The sequence below is a fragment of the Dermacentor silvarum genome, chromosome 1 (assembly GCF_013339745.2).
Source record: "Dermacentor silvarum isolate Dsil-2018 chromosome 1, BIME_Dsil_1.4, whole genome shotgun sequence".
Taxonomy (NCBI): Eukaryota; Metazoa; Arthropoda; class Arachnida; order Ixodida; family Ixodidae; genus Dermacentor; species Dermacentor silvarum.
This window is the reverse complement of record NC_051154.1, coordinates 387,674,931-387,695,775: the sequence shown is the minus strand read 5'-3', so window position 1 is coordinate 387,695,775 and position 20,845 is coordinate 387,674,931. Positions and strand designations below refer to the sequence as shown.

General features: G+C 43.1%; 1 protein-coding gene and 1 long non-coding RNA gene across 2 annotated transcripts in view; one reads left to right on the top strand and one right to left on the bottom strand.

Moving 5' to 3' along the window:
- LOC119446210 (fatty-acid amide hydrolase 2-A-like) overlaps positions 1-8,798 on the bottom strand; it is a 103,488-nt gene extending 94,690 nt beyond the window's left edge. The window contains 1 exon segment of the mRNA XM_049660644.1: positions 8,348-8,798. Within this exon segment, the coding sequence (XP_049516601.1) occupies positions 8,348-8,530 (183 nt within the window). The 5' untranslated portion in view covers positions 8,531-8,798.
- The window catches only part of LOC125942463 (uncharacterized), a 129,402-nt gene that overhangs the window by 97,893 nt on the left and 10,664 nt on the right, over positions 1-20,845 (top strand). The gene's annotated exons all lie outside the window — the stretch shown is intronic.

Genomic DNA, 20,845 nt, shown 5'->3' with positions numbered 1-20,845 from the left:
AACAAATAATGTAATTTGATTGATACTGTAATTTGTCATTTAAATTTGATTTACAACCACTTGCTTTTGGTTATTAGCACCAGCAGAAGTCAGTCAGAGTTCACATATTCAGCCCTGGCACATTATTGCAGCAATGGCTGCTGCACCATTAAAATATGAAATTTTATGACTAAAAGGCAAACAAATGTGAAAATGCTTTTTTAGTGGTGAAAATCTTCCACTGCTCAGACTTCCTAAAAAGAATGAAAAGACAATGCCTAACAAAGCTCGATGAGAAATAAACATGTGTTCCATTTATATACAATGTTTTGGTGAAGTGCAGGACACATAAACCGAACTATCACTTTGTTTCACAAGCATCAAAGAATGTTATACAACTAGTGCGCAAAAAGAGATGTAATTTGGTTGCGCTTCAATTTTTGCACAGGAGGCATGTTCACAAGCAGGTGCTTGCCAAAGAATTTTACAGAGCCATCATGTTTGAACACTGCGAAGTTTACACTATACACATAATGCTGCTAGGTTGACATTGTAGCATGCATGCAGTCATTGCTACCAAGGGCACTGCCCTAGGCTCTTACTAATCTTTGTGATCCCAATTTTCTTTCTGCAACGTGATTAACAACTTCAATAACATCGATTCATGTAGCCAGCATAGCTGCATTGTGTGTCCACAATGCAGAATCGAACGTATGAAGCAGGCCCGTAGCCAGGCATTTTTTTCGGGGGGAGCGTGGGGGCACTCGCTGATGGCCTTGACTATACGAAGAAAGCACGTATTTTTCAGTAATTATTTTTGATATAAATCGCATTATGTAAAGTATGACTTTTACAATAATATTTTATTATTACTGACAAGTGCAAGCATGACATTGCGAAGCGGGCCGTGCATAGAGCCGACAACTGTAGGGTGCAGTCTTCTGCTCTATTGCGATGCTCCGGGTCGCTTATGCGGTGGCCCGTTCGGCCGATGTACTCAGCGCCGTAGGACATGGAACGATCAAAATTTCGAGGGGGGGGGGAGGGTGGCCCTAGAAACCCCCCCCCCCCCTCTGGCTACGGGCCTGGTATGCAGCAGACACTGATATGGCCCAGTTGCCCGATGGAATGGGCTAGACAACTTATTGCTTGCTTACTGCCTTATGGCTAATACAACTTCTCATCGCCTCCTTGCATTGTTGTTGAACTGCTGCTGCTGCTTTATGTGCTGGAGGCGTGTTTGGCTTTTAGCCTATATTCCTTTCCAGGATATAAACGCAAAACATAAACGTGAACTGAATTGAACATTTAACCCTTTGAGGTTCACCGCCATGCATGTTTCGCAACAACTGCATGTCTCAAATAATCTTTTGGGGGGGAGGGGGAATGAACCACTGCCTAATGCCACCCAAAGATGATGCTACCTCCAGTCTAGAAGCAAATGCTGCTACATCCCTACTTCCATACATTTACTCCTTCTTAAGCAAAGCCGACATCAAAAACATATGAGCAAGGCTGTGTTTAGATCTGCATTTATCCAAACTACTGCAAGCACACTCAACAGAGTGCATGGCTATTTGATGGCATGTACAGTGACAAAAGCAACATATTACTTTTTGGAGGAGATTTTGAGCAGAAAGAAATGCCACTTTGGAGCAGCCATAAGTGTTTTCGAAGCAGAAAAAATGCTAATTTGGAGCAGCTATTGGTGTTTTCGAAGCAGTTGGCAAATATGCCATGGAGCAGTTTGGAGCAATTGGAGGAGCACTTTCATCACTGCATGTATTCTTCGAGCCCTAGGATGAATTTTCTGGCACCTGTTGTGCGGTCCCTGCATGTGAAGCCTCACATTGACCAAGCATACCTGTGCCAGCAGGTTTGAAAGACAAGGAGCATTTCCTCTCGTGGGCTGCACACAAGAAGTGCAAGCGCTACAGGAGCTACCAGGCGAGACACCCACTGATGTCGCCTGCGGTCTTCGATTCCCAGCAAGTGGTGAGTGCAAAGTTTCCATTGGGGCCTTTCTCCAGTATTTCCCCACACATGAGAGAAATTCTCCACGTATTTCCATGGCAGACACCGCAGCCACCCGTACCTTAGCTATCAACTAAAAAACCCTGTTAACCTAGAGCATTTTCAATGAATTCCACATTGATTGTCTGTACAACTAGCTGGTTAGCTCAAAGCACTAGTAGATGCAAGCATACTAAATGCTCTTCCAATGTAAAGTTGCAAACGTCCACTGTTTCCTCAAGCCTGAATTGAACCAAGTCTGTCAAGCAGGCGTGAGGCAACTGCAGTGCGTAAAGTGTTGAGGCATGGTGCCATTTGTGCCCCCGCACCTCTGCAGCGACACTGAATTTTGCAATTACTGGATTAATGTGAAAAAGTGATCTACACAGATCCTGAAACATCAATCTCTTGTTTATCACACTTGTCAGCGAATTCCTTTTACTATTAAATGATCCTCTTACCTGCCCGTTTGTGACAACTGCAAGCGACAGCTGATGCTACCATAGAAGAACAAACGTGCAGCCGCATGAGCAAAAGCATGAACTGACCACTGGATCTGCCACAAATGCGGCGACTGTCGTATGGGGTTGTTGGTGCGTCCGTGCAAGTTGTTGTACGACTCCCACCACATGCACAGCTCCGAGATGTTGGTGAGCGCCGGTGGGATGGCACTGGCCGCACGCAGTAAGGCCATGCCATCGGCATCCTGTGAGGTGCGGAAGCCCTTCCGCAGCACCAGACCAGAGTCTTGTAGCATGCCTGTCGTCATACAAATAGGATGGCGATTAGGCAGGACAGTTCTTGTCAGTGTGACATTCAGAAGAAAACAAAAATGATCAGAAACGAGTACTTCCATGGCTGACACCATAGCCACCCGTACCTTAGCTAGCAACTAAAAAACCCTGTTAACCTAGAGCATTTTCATCAGAAAACAAAAGTGATCGGAAAAGAGCAATTTTTCGATTGCTCCTTAACCTCAACGTGACTAAACGGGCTATAAGAAAACAATCTACAGTTGAACCTGTTTACAACAGTACCGGTTCCAAGAATATATTGGATATAACAATGAGCAGCCTCGGCAACGTAAACTTTTGCGAGTGTTCTATGGTAAAATAAACTGCTTACTACAATGTTCCCATGCTGCGTTATTGGTAACTAATAAATCTGAGCCATTTCACAAGTCTACATGCTGTGCACACCAAGCGTCCGCCTCACACAACTCTCTTTTGTATCCCTTTCACAGAAGTGTCTATACTGCGTCAAATTGGTCAAAAGGGCCATTAGACCACAAGAGGTCTGCTTCGCCTCAGTGTTTTTGTTTGTCTTTGTTGCATGGTCCCAACGCGAGTTTGGCTCCCCGGTTTCCTTGTATCGCGGCCGGAACGGTGAATGGCTGATCTGCCATCGGATCACGAGCAATGCACAACCCAGTCTGCAGTCATCGATGGCACATCAGCACTCAGAGTTTCTACATGCAGATGATGCATTCGAAACATTGGAGCAACTGGCTGATAAGGCAATTGTGACAGAGGTGCTAGCAGCAGATAGCGATGACGATGACAGTGTCAACGGCAATGACGACATGGTTGGGCAGGCTGCCCCAGTGTTCTCGCAGGAGACATTGCAGATGATTCAGTCCCTCCAGTGCTTCATTTTCGTGAGAGACCCGGATGCCCTGGAGAAGGATGTTAGCAAGCTTCGCATAAAGCAGGCAAAGCTGACGGACATGGCTTTTTGTTAGCTCATTTTAACTAAGCAAAGCTTCCCTACCAGTGCATTTAGGGAACCATTTTTTCCCCAACGTGACCTTGGAAATCATGTAGGACATGTAGAAAACTGTTATGCGCGGTATTTTAGCAGTACTGTGTCACATAACATCTGGCAAAGCATAGCGTTTTTTCCCCAATGTGACCTTGGAAATCATGTAGGACATGTAGAAAACTGTTATGCGTGTTATTTTAGCAGTAAGATGTCACATAACATCTGGCAAAGCATAGTGCAAGGGGTGTATACAAAAATGACGGGTCGGGCTAGGTGGTGTGACATGACGGATGGTCTTTTACAATGCTAGTCTTAAAAGAAATATTAGTCATAAGGGCAATTTTATTCTGAGAACAAGTGCTTTCGCGAACAATATTACGGTTTCGAGAACAAGTGTCTGCCACAATGATGCCTGCACTTCTGTTTGCCAATTCAAAGGAAGCGAGAACTTTTGTCAAGCTTATGCCTCAGCTTTTAGATCCAGCTGTTCCTTTCAGGCAAATTAAAATAGAAAAACTGAAATGCTTATTTGAAGCAATATCAAGCCTGCATATTATAAGTTCAAAATCGCAAACAATGTCATCAGAACACCAACGTTTACTTTCTCAATGTATGTATTGAACACGCTGTGTACACACACAGCTTCAACAATTGCCAATGGCTACCACTGAGCTTATATACTGCATCGATGAAAAGATGTCTTAAGTGTTTCTTCAAGCACTAGTGTCACTAGTGCTGGAAAAATTTTTAAAAAGAAAGCAACAGAAAGCCAAGTTTCAACACCAAGCAGGACACTCGCCACCATCTCAAGTAAAACGGCAACTACAAGCAAATATATAGAACTCAGCTTAAGCGGAACATTTCATATACAGAATTCATGGCAGGCGGAAGAAGTTGCTGACAAAGCCAGTGCCACCGAACATTTGAACACAGTGGAGAAAGCAGCAAGGTTTCTATAAGTTCCTTGCAGTCTATACACAGCTTTCAACGCTTCTTGAGGTCTTGGAAACACTTGCAAAACGCTTCTTTTCGCAGGGCTGTCAGCTCCTTTGTCGTGGCGTCTTCAATGGCTTCCACGCTCCCCATCCAGCGACCTTTAAGGCTCTCTTCACATGCAGAAACAGGAAAAAACCGCATAGGAAGAGGTCAGGCAAGTATGGCGGATGGGGAAGAACAGTCATGCTGTGCTTAGCGAGAAATTTTGTCACGCTGAAAGCAGTGTGCGGCCTTGTGTTATCGTGAAGAAGGCTCCATTGTCCAGATGCCCATAAGCTAAGGAGACGGCGTCGCAGTGCATCACGCATGTGTGTGAGCACGCGGATATAAAATTCCCGATTCACCGTCTGCCTTTTTGGGACGAACTCGAGGTGTATGACACCTCTGGCATCGAAACAAAAAACTATCAGCATCGTCTTTGGTTTGGTCTTCTGTCGCCGCACCTTTCTCGATGCTGGAGAGCTTGTGTACCGCCATTCGGCGCTCTGCCTCTTTGTTTGAGGATCGTATTGAAAACATCATGTTTCGTCTTCAGCAATGATGCTGTCGACGAATGAAGCATCCTTCTCTGCTTCGGAGAGCAAAACACTGATGCCCGCGTGTCCTTTTAGTCCTGTGTGAGGGAGTGCGGCGAAAGTCTGGCACTCGGCTTTCGTTTCCCCAAGTTCTCGCACAAAATTTGGTGGAATGTTGTCTTAATAATGTCAAGAGCATCCGATACCATGCGGACTGTAATGGTGTGGTCTTGCTGTACGATCTCCCTGATCCGAGCCACGTTTTCATTCCGCGAGGTTGCAGGGCGCCCCTGCCTTGTGTCGTCTTCCACCGCCGTTATCCCCGAAAGGAACCCCTTGTGCCACTTGAAAACTCGCGCCCACGATAATGTCTCGTAGCCGTGTCACGAAGGAGCCTAAACGTCCGTCTGGCTGTCTTGCCAAGCTTCACACAGAATTCTATGTTTACACGCTGTTCGAGGTGGACATCCATCGCTCCACATTCACTCACAATAGAATTCGCAGACGACAAGTGGCAACGTATTTTTCGACGTTAGTGCCATCTAGCGGCTGCCAAAGCAATTAACCTAAATAGCTCAGGTTAGCCTGAAAAGATAGCACTACACATATGCACCAACTTTTGTTTTGGGGAATTATTTCTAGAGAAGAAAATAAATCAGTCTCGAAACTTTACGGACAAAGGTTGTATTGGTGGTTACGAAGCCTGCACCGCAGAGCCAATATAAAGCATTCTCACCCATATCAACTGTAAATAGAAAGAGGAAACAATAGACCGCCCGATAACACAGCAAGAAAACTGCCCTGTTCGCTTGAGATTTCTTTTTGCATTGGTGTAAAGAGCTATGCAATGAAGAGCAGTGCAACACACTGCACGTGCCTCGTGGGACTGACCTTTGATGGCATAGCAGTCCTTGGTTGAGAGCGGCACCCCGAGGAAGGGCTTGTCCATGGCCAGCTGCTCTGGTGTGAGTGTACCGGAGGCAACAATCTGGTCCGCGGCTTCAGTGTCAGCTTCCTCATACCGGTATTCCACCACAGCATTGATCACAGGCTGCACCTCTCGGATACGCCGCATGTGTCGCTCAACTAGATCCACGCTCTTGAGCTGCGTAGCAGAATTAGCAGAGGAGGATTAGATGGGCTGCAATGAGCTGATGGCATTTCAGACAGCAGACCTTGTTACGACAAAAATGGTACTAGTACTAGGGCAAAATTTTTCGCAAATGAAGTGAATGACCAAACAAACAAAAACGGTAAGACATTTTAAATTAGTTGCAGCTTAGATGATAATGATGATGGTGCTTTATGGAGTTTAATGACAAAGAGGCTACTGTGACCATAAATGCAAAAAAAATGGTGAGGGTTTGGCGTAATATGCAATGAAAATAAATAAATTATTGGTGTACTAAAGCGGCAAGAAAACACTGTTGTATAGTGCCATGTGAAAAGAAAATCGAGTACTATAGATTTCCACAAAAGTGTTGCTGGAAATGAAGCGGCCATGTTTAATGGTTACAAGCTGCAACATCGGCAGATGTGATTGATGCCTCCTGTAGCACAGTTTTGTATCACACAGCATGCTAGATAAGCCAAATTGAATATTCAAATTGTGAAATCTTTCAATATGATTAGTGCTAGTAAAACATGTTTGCCAAAAGAACGCTAAAAGATACATAGCTTAGCGTGCCTGAGGTGAGGACATTGTGCAACAACTGAGCATACTGAATCAAGTAATATTAAGTTACTTACGGGACAGTTCTTCATAAATATTCACAAATAGTTTTCTTCTTAGTAAATCTTTGGCCATGAAACTTAAGCCAGCAATTCCAAGCTTTGTTTGCTCTGTAAATACTATCATTTGGTTTTAGGCGAGTTTTTACTTCACATGGCATATAACCACGAGCGTACAGGATTCTTGTCTACAAAGCAATAAACGTTTGCCAACAAAATTGTTCAATATTAACACGATAGCGTTTAGAGCCCCATGTCACAGAAAATCTGGCATCGGCAATCAGCGTGTGATCGCGGGTGGCGGAGAAAATCATCCAACCACATCGACCGTGCAGGCCCTCCACGTGGTGCAAGGTTTTGGGGAACAAAAATTGAATTTCTCACAGTGAAATCCGTCAGAAAAATGGTAAAGTACGAGTTTACCATTCGGCGTCGGATTGTTCACCAATCGGCGTCGTATTGTAATTTGAATGTACGAGAAAACCTAATTCTGCTACGAGGAAACTCCAAGCACAAACCCCTTTTCCAGCGTTTCTACCAGACCTGCGCACATCGGGGCAATACCAAACAATTATTAAAATAATAAAAAAAGGTGCTAGGGCCTTCACATTTTAATATAAGGCCACCTATATTGCCCCTCGAAAAACGTCTCTCCGGCAATGCATTTCAGTTTAAAAGTGAAGCAGATTTTAAGGGGATCGGTGTAAGCTTGGTCTTTGTAAGCTGGTTTTCCCATGTTATGTGTTGCAGTGAATGCAGCCTACTTGCCGTATGCAAACGATGCAATGCGAATGGGTCCCGATAACGCTATCGCGTTCTACTCTTAAAGGTGAAGCTTAAGCGTCCTCCAATTAATTTTTTATTTTGCTGCTCAGAAACTGGAGTGCGAGACTAGTTCTTGGTTGCCTAAAGCGTTAACATCTTCAAGAAAAATTGATAACTCTGAATTCTCACATTTCAGGCCCACTTTACATGGTATGCGGACAGCATATTGCATAGATGAATTCCTTGCTTTCCACCCCATGCAAATTTGCTTTGTGAAGTACATTTGTATGTTTATACCTTCAGGGAAAGTGAACTGCTTTACATATTTGCCTGAGTAATGGACAATTATTACTTCTCATGTCGATTGTTACTTACATGAAAAAGAGCGCTGGCTATTTTGAATCTCATCTGCACTTCAGTTACTAGTGTGAATTGTGACTATTACTATTTTGTGTCGCATGCCGAATTATAAGAACCCCCATTTCTCCCTCAATTTTTTCAGATACACACCTCTATTCAGTAGCATTAAAAATTAATTTCCTCAGGTCTAATTACATGTATGCCCTTCAGCAGCACCGTCATCTTACCTTACGGGACTCCAAAATTTTCTCTGACACCTCATTGCTTGCTGCCGCAATGTTTACTTGCTTTGCCGTGTCGGAAACAGCTTGTTCAAGCAGGCTACTTTTGGTCGCTGTGGCTCTTGGAGTTACTGCAAAATGTGCGAAGCACATTAGCTTGTCAGTGCCATGACTACCGAAATATAACATTGCTATTTCAGGAAGAACACACCAATTATGGCACCAATAAGAAAAGGTAATACAAGTCTTTACCTGCACCAGGTTTGATATTGTACTTGACTGTCCATACCTTTCATAGCTGAATTGGTGCACCAAATAATGCGCATTGATCACTGAAAGCAGGAATACTTCGTATTCTCATTTAGATGCGTAGCAGTGACCTTTCAATCATTATAGAAATGCACGAAATTGGAAATTGACGTTACTTTTACAACCGCATTTCTAATGAATCACGTCATTTCATTTATGTTAAGTGTAATGTTTGTGCTGAGCCTAAAAAATAATAAAAAAGAAAACCAAACTTTTGAAATAGAGCACCAACCAGTAGAGGGACCGTGCTGCGGCTACTGAGTGCATGTAGCGGCAGGTTTAGACAACAAACTGCCATTTGCCGCATTTCGCTCTGACCATTAGTTGGCGAGCTAAAGCCACTGCTTTGAGCACATGAACAAGTTATTCTTCAGAATGGTGCCAAAGTGACAATGAATGAATTGGAAGAACGTCGTGTGTGTGTGTGAAGTTCAGCGACAAACTAGAAAAACCCACAGGTACATGCCAGTTGCTTAGCCAAGTACACGGGGAGGACTGTATCAGTCACACGCAGTGCTATGATTGGTTCAAGCGTTTTTAAGATGGACGAATGTCGGTCGGTGATGAACTCAAGATTGGACGACCTTCGTTATCCACAGATGATGACCACGTCGAGAGAGTTCGAACTGTGATTCGTGGAAATCGTCGGTTGACTGTTCGTGAAGTCGCTCACAAAGTTCGTATCAGCGTAGGATCATGTCATCAAATTTTTAGTGACACACTTGGGATGCGTCGTGTCAGTGCAAAATTCGTGCCGCGTTTGTTGACTGCCTCACAGAAGCACACCCATGCTGAAATCAGCCAGGAACTGCTCGCTGCTGCCAATAACGAATACTTTCTTAATTACATCATAACAGGCGATGAGACATGGGTTTATGGCTATGGTGTTGAAACGAAAGTGCAGTCATTGTAGTGGGTGGCCAAAGGTTCTCGCCGAAACAAAAACACTCATGAGTCGGTCGAACGTGAAGGTGATGTTGGTTATGTTTTTTGACTGCTAAGGCATTGTCCACCACGAATTTGTGCCACATGGTCAGATGGTAAACAAAGAAGTTTACTGGGGAATCCTAGCACGTCAGAGAGATCCTTAGCACAGTAAGATGCCTGAATTGTGTGAAAATCACGCTTGGATGTTGCACCATGACAATGCCCCGGCTCACGCGCCGCTCCTTGTGCGCAGCTAATTAGCGAAATACCACATTCCTGTTGTGCCCCACTCACCATATTCTCCAGACCAAGCCCCAGCAGACTTTTTTCTATTCCCCAAGCTGAAAACCACCTTGAAAGGATGTCGTTTCTAAACCGTAGAGGAGATCCAGGACATTGCGTGAAGAGATCTGCGCGCCATTCCAGAAAGTGTGTTCCAGGAGGCTTTCCAAAAATGGAAGAAAGGATAGGGAGAGTGCATTGCCAGTAGAGGGGACTACGTTGAAGGGGACAGAACTTCAAATGGTGTACCATAAGCTGTAAAGGTGTTATGCAAAAGTTTGGTTTCTTTTTGAACACACCTCATATACATATTTCCCACAGAGCCTACAGCATCCCCCTTCCCTACAGTCCAACACAGCATGGAAAGTGCAGGTACTTCCTTTGGAAGTTTCTCGCTCCATTTTAATCATTATTTTCAATATAACTCATACAGGCAAACAATCATGCACAAGTGCTCTGCCAACAACCACTTTATATGAGGTCATGAAAGTAATAATATGACTAGACTTCATAAACGTATATGTTGAGTAAATGATATTTGTCTTTTTCAAATGTGTGTAATGGCTTTTCAATTATTATATCTATAATATTACATTCATGAGAATTTCACTTCATTAACTTTCTGGGAGTTGTCTAACCTAATTTTTCATATCAAGCCCTGCGGGTAAAGAAGGTGGCATTTGAGTCCTGGAACACATTCCTAGCTACATGCATAGACAAACTTTGTAGACAAGTTGCTGCGTAATCGAATGATTGAAAGTTGGTGTACTATTCTTTTAATCGCGCAATGACTACATACCTTGTTGACGTACGTTAAAAGTGTGTTGTAGTTGATGCCTTCATTCAATGCTTCAGTGATTCTTGTTAGCTATCTGTGGCCAGCTAGCATGCCTTAGGTTTGTATACCCACTAATTACGCTGTACACATTCAAAATGGTTTTCACAATAACAACTGTTATGCTGAACGTAACAGAACTTTCTGGAAAAGTTCTGAGTTCATGACATGCCACATTACTAAAAATGCAGGTTACCTGAGCCATACAAATACCAGCCGCAGTGATTACGTACAAGACTGGTAGAGTTACCATTCCATAACAGGCTATGCATAAAGTACTTGTTCAGTTTGTTTGACTTTTGACCACTACCATTAAAATTTAAAGCTAAGTGTTGTGCTGCTTGGGTGAGAGTAGCTGTAATGTAAAGCAGGCATCTGAAGTGCATACATAAATTACAACATACCCAAAAATGGCCAGCACTGTTACATGCGTTACTAACACCCCTCATGCAACTGCATTTTACACCACCGTAGGTTCTTTACGCCACATGTTAACCCATATATGCCCAGTGTCCTATATGTAGGACGCTGAACATTTTCCAAATAACTCGAACATTTTTTTTGTAAAAAGGCTAGTGCTCCCTCGCGGGTGTTTCTGAGGCCTTAACCTTCTTGTGCGCAAGTGTTGGTTAGCATGTGAGCACTCCTCGCCACGTGCTTTAAGTTGCAAAATTGTATTTCCGCATGAGCTTCGATGAACGCCATGCCGCGGAAGAAAATGCAAGTAATATAAATTTAAATGATTATTGATGTCGAAATTTTTGTGTTATTCCTGAGTAATTGAATATGCTCTGAAAACAATATCATTGTGATATATGCAAAAGTTTCTTGTTTGGGGTCGGTCAAACAGCGGTGTCCTATATGTAGGACGCTGGGCAGATCGGGGGTCGTTGTGTCACTGTGGAACGCACGATCCGTCGCACACGTAGCATTGAAGTAACGTAATAAAGGACATATCGACGTACAGTAGCAACTTTTGTTTCCACTTGCAGTCAGGAGATTCCCTACAGTTCATTTTACTGCAGAAGAGATCCCCAAACGCTCAACGACATTGCAAACCGCATTGACGCTGGGGAAGATGTACCATCGACTGTGGCCATTCTCCCACCCGAAAATCACGCGGCGGCAGTGACAGAGAAAGAAAGCGGTGATGAAGAAGGCACCCTTGTATGCTCCATTACTAGACTACTTCAGCATTGACGAAAGCATGTGCGAGTACTTTGGAAAGCATGGATGCAAGAAGTTTATGAAAGAGAAACCAATCCAGTTTGGCTCAAAATTGTGGAGCGTTTCCACTCCATTGGGCTATTTGCATTCTGTTGAGCCCTACCGAGGGAGGTAATGTGGATGATAAAAACAAGCTTGGTCTAGGAGGATCTGTTGTTACAGAAATCGTGTCCAGGATGAATGGAAAGCTTGATTATTCTTTTCATGTGTTCTTTGACAACTTCTTTTCAAGTCTCAAACTTGTTAGAATGCTTTCTTCAATGGGTTTCAAGTGCACAGGCACCGTGCGGGATAACCGAACAGAAAACTGTCCCATCCTCACACAGAAAGAAATGAAAAGTAAGACTCGAGGCTTCTACTATTACAGAGTCGACGCCAAATCTGAAATTATCGTATGTCGCTGGAAGGACAATAGCACAGTGACCGTCGTCTCAAATGCTCACGGGGTCGAACCAATGCAAATGCTAAAAAGAGATTCAAGACAGAACAGGTCCAAAGTCACGGTGGAGCAGCCATTCTTGATTTCTAGGTACAATGGCAACATGGGAGGAGTTGATAGACTGGACCAAAATATTGCCAGTACTGAACAGCCATTAGAGGAAAGAAGTGGTATTCTTCACTCCTGACATATCTTGTTGATGCATGTGTGAATAATGCATTCCAGTTATACAGAATGGGAACAAACAAAACAGAGCTCCTGACATTTCGAAGGATGATAGAGATGTCATACATGAAGAGTCATGACTCCATTGCATGGAAAAAGCATGCTATCTTTACTAGAAGCCCAAAGCCGATTTGACCGTATTGACCACACAGTGATCCCTCAAGACAAGCAAACAAGGTGTGCTCATTGCCATGGGAAGACCACCACACGTGAAAAAAAGCGACATCGGAGTCCATGTCAAATGCTTCAAACTGTACCATTCAAATAAGTAGTATATGTGCCTAGTGCCCTATATGTAGGACGGCTACAAAAACACGGTTCGAAAAAAAAAATTTTTCAATAAAAGGTTGATTCTGCTTTCTGAGGTCCCAGAATAAATTATTACGGGAAAATAAATCACTTTCCTTAATTTTGCCCAAGTTTGGGCATATATGGGTTAATATTGAAGCAGGCTGGATTTGTTGAGAAAGTGTCGCCTGCCTGTAGCTGAAAATTCCTAACTGCTTTGGCTATGTGAACGCTTCGACTTTTGCCAAAGCACATAGTGACGAGGTTGCAATGGGAGGTTACAGAAGACCTGTCTAATAGGTTAATCCCCAAGACGACGTAAAACAAGCAGGTTAACGAATGGTTGCCTTGGTGCAAAATTCCGATATTAAAGCACAACGACGTACATCATATGCATTTTCATAAAAGCTACAGTTCTTGCACTTTCATGAAAATGATAGCAAATATATGTGCTGAAAATGTACAGCATGCCATGCTGACAGACGTTTTTCTCAGGACTGTTTGTATGCCTGTGTATGTAGTGTTTGTGGAAAGTTACACTAGCTTGCAGTGCTATCGAAACAAATATTCCTAGTACACCTTCGGTTTTCCTATTAATCAATATGCCACATTTGGACAAATCAACTTAACGTGTCTTTCACATATAATCACTTGATATGAAGGGTGATCACTTGGTTACGTTGGTATGTCATGTTAAGATAAGAACTGAGCAGAAGACTGGGACAAACAACAGTATGCACATGTAAAAGGTGTGTGTTTTTCTTCTTCTGTCCATGTCTCTCGCACTATTCTTATTTTCAAATAATCACTTTCTTTAGGCTACAGAATGCATTTCGTGCAAAGCAGCCACGTTAAAGGGGCACTGCAACACCTTTTTGAGCATAGTAAGTAAATGTTTACTGCCAGCATATTATGGTGCCATGAACATGTAATCCAGTAATTCGCTGCATGCAACAAGTTCATTACAACATCTAGTACTACATTGCTTGCTTCCTCATAGTGAATTCAGTGTCGGGCCAATTGTTCAACATCAATGGCATATCCTCCAACGTGACAGCCAATTATGATGCTCCACTCCTGAGCAAAAACTGAACTATGCGTGTACATCCCTGCAATATTCTTCTGAAATAGGATGTTCACATTGTTCACATGGTTTGTGCGACCTGTCACCAATGCTCTTTAGCTGTCGGGTATCCTTATTGGACAATAACATGAAATTGAGCCACATAAAGAACAAAGCACACAGAACTCTAACACGTTGACATCAGTGTCACTGCAGCTGAGAAGAAAAATTAAATTGTGCGCTAATGTGAAGTTTGAACTCTTAAAAATTTGAATTATATTTTAAAGTTTTTTTCCTTATTGTAAAGTTTGATTTTTTTTTATTCTAAGGGCTTCACATTTAATCTAATGTGTTCTGAGTTGTTAAAAAAGAAGTTTTGCATATTCTCTTCATCGCATCGCCGCTGTGAAGCTTACTTTATTTCTCTGTCATACGACAATTAACCAGTGCCCATTTACTGTGCCCTTACAGTACACATTACACCTTCGCATTACTGAAATGTGTCGTGACACATATGTTCCTTGCCAGCCCAACAGATGCCAACATGTATACCACGCAAGAAACGTCACATTGCCTTAGTTGGTGATCTACAGGGTTTTTGTGCATATTTGTTTTTCCTTGCTGTGCCTTTGCACATATACTGGGGCTGACCAAGCAGCAATAAAATCAGTTGGTAGTAGTATCTCTCTCGAGTACATCTTCTCTGTGTGGTGCCCATTTTTTGCTGAACATGTTTCTTTCTCGTGTGTATAAAGTACTGCAAGGTGCATTTCATCAAGTACTATTACAGCTATATTGAGATTACACGCACACATTTTTTGCGTGTTCGGTCACAATTACGTAATAAACAGCAGACTTACGGCTGACACCACTTGCAGCTCCTGCAGTGGACGCACAAGAGGTGCCGCTCTTGTCTACCGATGATGGCCCAGGCTGCTGCGAGTCGCTCTGTGTTTATGAAAAGCAAACTGTTAAGCTTGACAGCGGCTAACACAGGACACAAAAGTTAGGAAAAGTAAAGGATATTTTGTAATGCAGTACAGCAATGCCTGTAAGGCCTTGATTCGTGATGAAAAGTGGTGGTCTAACATCGTTCGTTGCCTACAGGTTCTCTTTACAAAATCTCATTACACCCCTCCTTCTCGCTTTGTTACGCAAGACAATAGGACAGGTGACACTTTTGACTACCAAACCTGGCATTCTGAAGGTATAAACAGAAACAAAGCAGCTTCGCAGTCGCTCGGAGCAAAGGGCGCCGGCCTCGTCGGCACGGTGCTTGCTGGCCCAAGCAGGGCGAGCACCCGCTCCTCCCATGAGACCACCGCCCGTTGGCCTGTAACGCGAATTGCGTAAACATTCGAAACAAACCTTACCGAAAAGCATGCACGCCTGCTTTACTCACTTCATTTCAGCAGAGAGCTGTCCTGGCGTGACAGACGAATTTATTCCACCAGCACTGCACCGCGGGTTTCATGGGATGCCCGGCATCATTAAGCAAATTGGCGAGCTCTTCCCACATTCCCTTTTTTCTATGAGCGGTTAATTTTGGGTCCAGATCTCTCGATGACTTAACTAAGCGTGGATTCCTCTCCATAAAGTTAATTATAATTTCGAACTGCCGATGATTGATATGAGAGGCACTGTCCCGCGGAGCCACGGCGTTGTGATGAACAAGCACAGTCGTCTGGAAGCTTGACAGCAAAGGAGAAGAAAATATTCAGGAAAACATACAGACCGCCACTCGTCTCTTTTATTCACCGTCACGAATAAATTATTCCCCGTTCTTCAACTTGCGCGTCTGCATAAAGAAAAAGATGAGCAGTCCACATCAGTGCCGTCTGTTCAACGCCGCAACTTACCGTTGCATGTCAAATTTCGTCGACGCAGCAGACGATGCAGTTGTCGGTGTGGTACAAGAGGCTATTGGAGTTGCATGCTCTCTCGAAGCATCGCAGCCGTGACAACCAGTCATACATTGTCTGGCTCACGATCAGCGACAACGATTTTAACACTAAGTACTACGGAGAATGCACCGAGACGCCAACTATGACATACTGCGACCGTCAGTTTAGGGGAATTATCCAGCATGCTCGGTAGCTGACGATCCTGCGTCAGCTGTTCATTGCAAGTGTAGAGGCTGTCATTGTGCGTTTCAGTTCCAACACCAGTGTCGGAGAAGGCACCAAGACAACAACTATCATCATGAAATGCTGTGACCCCCAGTTTACGAGGATTGTCGATGCTCGGTCACCGACGATTTTTTGGTCAGCTGTTTCAAACAAGCGCGGAAGCTGCCATTTTGCTGTTCAGTCCACTAACGTGGCCCCCTGGTGGCACGCTTACTATTGCAGCCTTTTTAATACCGTAGAAGAATTAAAAAGCCGCGCTATCGTGTCTAAAGTTTGTGCAAGTAAACACTTTGCACACATTACTTTGTTAAAAGTCACCTAAGCAAGCTTGTTTTATATGTTCATTAAATAAATCACCCACGAAACTAACCACAAATGGCTCAAGAGCAAGGAGCATTTAAAAAAAAACTCATTTTTTTTTATCCTTCTTACTCAAGAGCACGTCATTCCATTTACAATTAAACCGGTGAGTTCCAAGGTGCACCTAGGTCCGTGTTTTTCGTGTGCGAGGTCTCCTAGTGTATTTTAGACCGAATGCGCATGCTTTTCCAATGACGTCACCACTCGCCAATATTTCGAACAATCAAACGCGCTCTGATGACGTTGGGCCGAAACGAACTGTCCACTAGGTGGACTCATCTGCGTCTAATTCTAGGGGAAGCTCTTTGTTGTTTGAAGCCAGGACGGGAGTATTGCGGACTAAGATGTACCGAGTCAAGTACCAAGGTATAGACACGTTGTGCTGTGCGTGTGGAGAAGAAGAGGAGACGGCTGAACACCTCATACTTTTCTGTAAAGGGCTTAACCCTACAGTGCAAGGCAACGGGGCTGATTTTTTCAAAGGATTGGGGTTTAGGGACAGTGAAGGCAAAATAGACTTTAAGCGGGTAGAAATAACCAAACAGAGGTTATCTGATTGGTGGATAAAATCAAGGCAGGGGTGAAATTTCACCCATCACAAAGTACAAAATATGTTAATGGTCATGGCTAGGTGGCGTATGCCACCGCCCGGTTTAAAGGGTTCAGCCTCATCCATCCATCCATCCATCCATCTGTTCCAGCGCTCGTGCCGCTATTTAGGCATCCACAAAGCGTTTACATTGTTTGGAAATGCAGAAATTCACGAAAATAAAAAAGAAAACAAAATTTGCGAATGATTGCTTCTCATTTCAATCACGAGATAGAGTAGGAAGAGCACTGCAAGAAAGAAAGAAAGAAGAAAAAAAAGCGTGTACAGCCGGCAGACGATAACTTTTCATCTGGTTGCCTCCGCAGTAGGGAAAAAAATCTGATTACAAGAATGTTCATATAGTGCAATCGAGTAATAATGAAATACAATAATAAATAACTTTATACAGTTATATGAACGAGGAAATTTAAAAGAATCACGCAGACGATATGTATACGCGGACCACACAAATACTGCGAGATCCTGCAGATGCTGCAGAAGGCATGTACCTTCAGCCTTGGCTACATGCAGCTTTCTTGAGTTAATTACAGATGGGATAACGTAAACGATCACATTATGGTATACTGATGTGCGCAATTATGTAAGTCAGGATACAGCAAGAGATCTATAGCATCAGTTTTTACAGTTTCATAAAAGCTTCGCGATGCATATTTAATGTACCGAACAAACACGTAAACAATTGCTCCATCCGTTATATTTTTATTTATTTTTTTCTTGTGTGGAGCGGCGCGGAAATTTCCGCATAATGGAAAATCTAGAAAGAGTCCGTACACTATTTTATACGTTATTACATAGCACTACAACGAGTATTGAGTCGTGTTGAGCGCCCCTAGCAGAAAAAATACAAACTAAAGTATTCAAACACATTACAGTAGCTCCACTTGCGCGCTTATGCTGGAACTCACCGCGGTTGATTTTTCGCCCTCTGTGGCCATTTGGTGAACTCGGGAGTTTCCGGGGCCTGGCGCAAGCGGCTCCCATAGAAGCCGGATGTCTGTGAAGGTCTGGAGTTCCAGTAGGTCATGCTCAAAAGTCCCTAAATGATCATGTCCCTAGGTGCCTAGGATCAGGTCACGTGAGAGATTCTTGCACGACATTTAGACGCACGCGAAGAGGCGATGGCCATTACGTACAGCGGAAATCTAAATGCATAGTTCACTAACGAAATTTCTCTAATCAAATGTATAACTAATTACATCAGCAGACATAGTGCAATATACGAATTGAGGGCATTGATTTCAATTGGAACATTAACTTGGAACGAATTTTAAAATTAGCACCAGTTTTGAGGCACGCGCTGTCAAACTTAAGAACGTGAACATGCACTGTTGTTAAATTTACTTTTTTTAACAAAATGCCTTTTTATGCATTGAATCTAAAAATTACTGGAACACCAATGCATTTCATTTCAAGAATTGGCAACACATATTTTGAAACTAGTGTCATCCTCAGAATTCCTTCCAAGTGGATTTAGCTTTTGAATTCACTGACTACAATTAATAAATTTAAAATATGTGCCATAAAGCAATTAGCTTAAAACGTATTTAGAAGCACTACGAAACAGAGCCACCAGTTTCATCTCATCCAACTACGACCGGCATTCCAGTGTCACTCGAATTAAAGTAGTTTATTCCCTTCAATCATTGTGTATCCGTAGAAAAATTGCTCTGTTAAGCCTGATACGCAAATACATTCACGGCACAACACAACACAGAATACTCCTTGTAACCCCACTGCGTACTCCTAGCCATCTTCATAATTACCCCAGCCTCATGCAATATTTGGTAGAACCAAAGCTTTTAATTCCTCAGCGTTGCCAGAAGCCACAGCACTCTGAAATTATCTTCCTGATAGCCTTGTTTCCATCACTAACCGTGAAACATTCCGCGAGAATTTGCACTCTCACTTCTTGTAAAAGTTGTGTTCAGTATTGTACAAGATTCTTGTAGTCATTATTAACGTTCCCTTGTTCCTGTTTATGCTTTATGCAATTTTGTTGTACTTCCTCCCCCAGAACTCAATGTTCTGATTGGAACCTGTGGTGTATTTATAAAAAAATTATAATTATCAAAACAAAAGTTCATTTAGAGTTAGCAAAACTTTGTTAATTAGTGAATTATTCATTATGATTTCTCATGCAATTAATGTTGGCCTCTGAGAGTAATCCAGTTGAAGCAGCAGAATTGTTGCAACATGCCACGGGAAGTTTTAAAAAATTCTGTTAGCAATTTAAAAAAGAAACCCGAATGCAATTATGTGAGCCTTCACATTCTGCCCCTGATCAGAATGTTGCTGCTGAAGCTGGGAGGCGATCCCTCGACCTTGTGCCCAGTTACCAGGACGGCGTAGACACTGAGCCACCACAGCCGATCTTTCTGGGAATATGAGTGCTGGTTCAGACCACACTAATATGATTTTGTTTGCTGCAACACTGTTTCTGCAGTATTGCTTGCGGTTACACACCGCACACTTTTTCAATAAACAGGGTGTTGTAGTAGAATACAAAAAAAAAAGTCAAGCTCATTTCTCTTCTAAGTCTCTTATTGCAGACAAGCCAGCATTTATGAATGCTTTTTAGGCGCCTGCACCCGGATGGCCTGAAGATGCATGGCATGTATCCTGTACAGACAGCCATACGCAAAATCTGCAGAGTTTGACCCCTTAAGCTTGATTCACACTACGGGTCGGATCGCCGACTTAGTTCTCAGAGAAAACCGTGATGTGGCTGAGCTGATGTTGAAACTCGCCGCTAGCAGCTGGTCTGCCACAGTTTTGTGTGAGGTGTGATTCAGCGGCACTGAGCTCATTCACTGGCTGAGTTGGCAATCCCCCCCCCCCCCAATCCCCATGATGCTAATCCTGCTTTACCAAACAGATGGTGTTGACCTAGTGGGATTCAAACTTGGTACTATTAATAAACCTTCAAAATCTTTCGGCACTTCATTAACCCGTAGTCAGCCACAGCCTGCACACTTTTCAGTTTCACCGATAGTCTGCAGCTGAACACATTGCTTGACTAGCAGGTTTATGCATGAAACACTATTTGTGAAATGAAATGCTGCTACAAAAAGCATGAAATAGCAACATGCCCGTGCTTGCGCATTTGGTGCCACAGCAACATTCAATTTAGCTACAAAAGTTCATTATCTGCCAGCTCAGATGGTTTCGACCACAAAGGCTGGTTTGAAGTTGAGAAGCGACATGCTACCAGCCCAAGTGAAATGTAATTTCTCTTAAAACATACCCAAAATTACCGCCAAAAAGTGAAATATTTTGTAGGAGTCTTAAAGTGCAGCTTACTTGAATTAAACGTAGACTTCGTGCATTGCATTTCCATACCCATCTTGGCAGGTAGCTCGATTCTAAGTCTGTTTGAAATGGTCCAACACCACACTGGCATAGCAAAAGACTTTTTTTTCTGGGGTTTTACATGCGAAAACCAGTTCTGATTATGAGGCACGCCATAGCGGAGGGCTCCGGATTAATTTTGACCACCTGGGGTTCTTTAACGTGCACTACAACGAAAGCACACGGGCGTTTTGCTGCTTTATGCCTTAAAGTTCAATGTCATTCATATGGCGCCACGGTCGACATACCTAATGTCATTGTAGCTTAATGCCATTTGAGGTGCAGTGCCTTCGATTCAGCTGCTGATTGCTTACTCTAAACTCCAAACATTTGATGACCATAACTATTTACAGTGCTGGCAGGCAGTGTGACACTTGCATTAAGCAGTTCAATTTTGGGTTGCTCTTCCTGCTTCTCAAGACGACCTTGTTCCAAAACGTATGTACAAGTTCAGGCAACTAG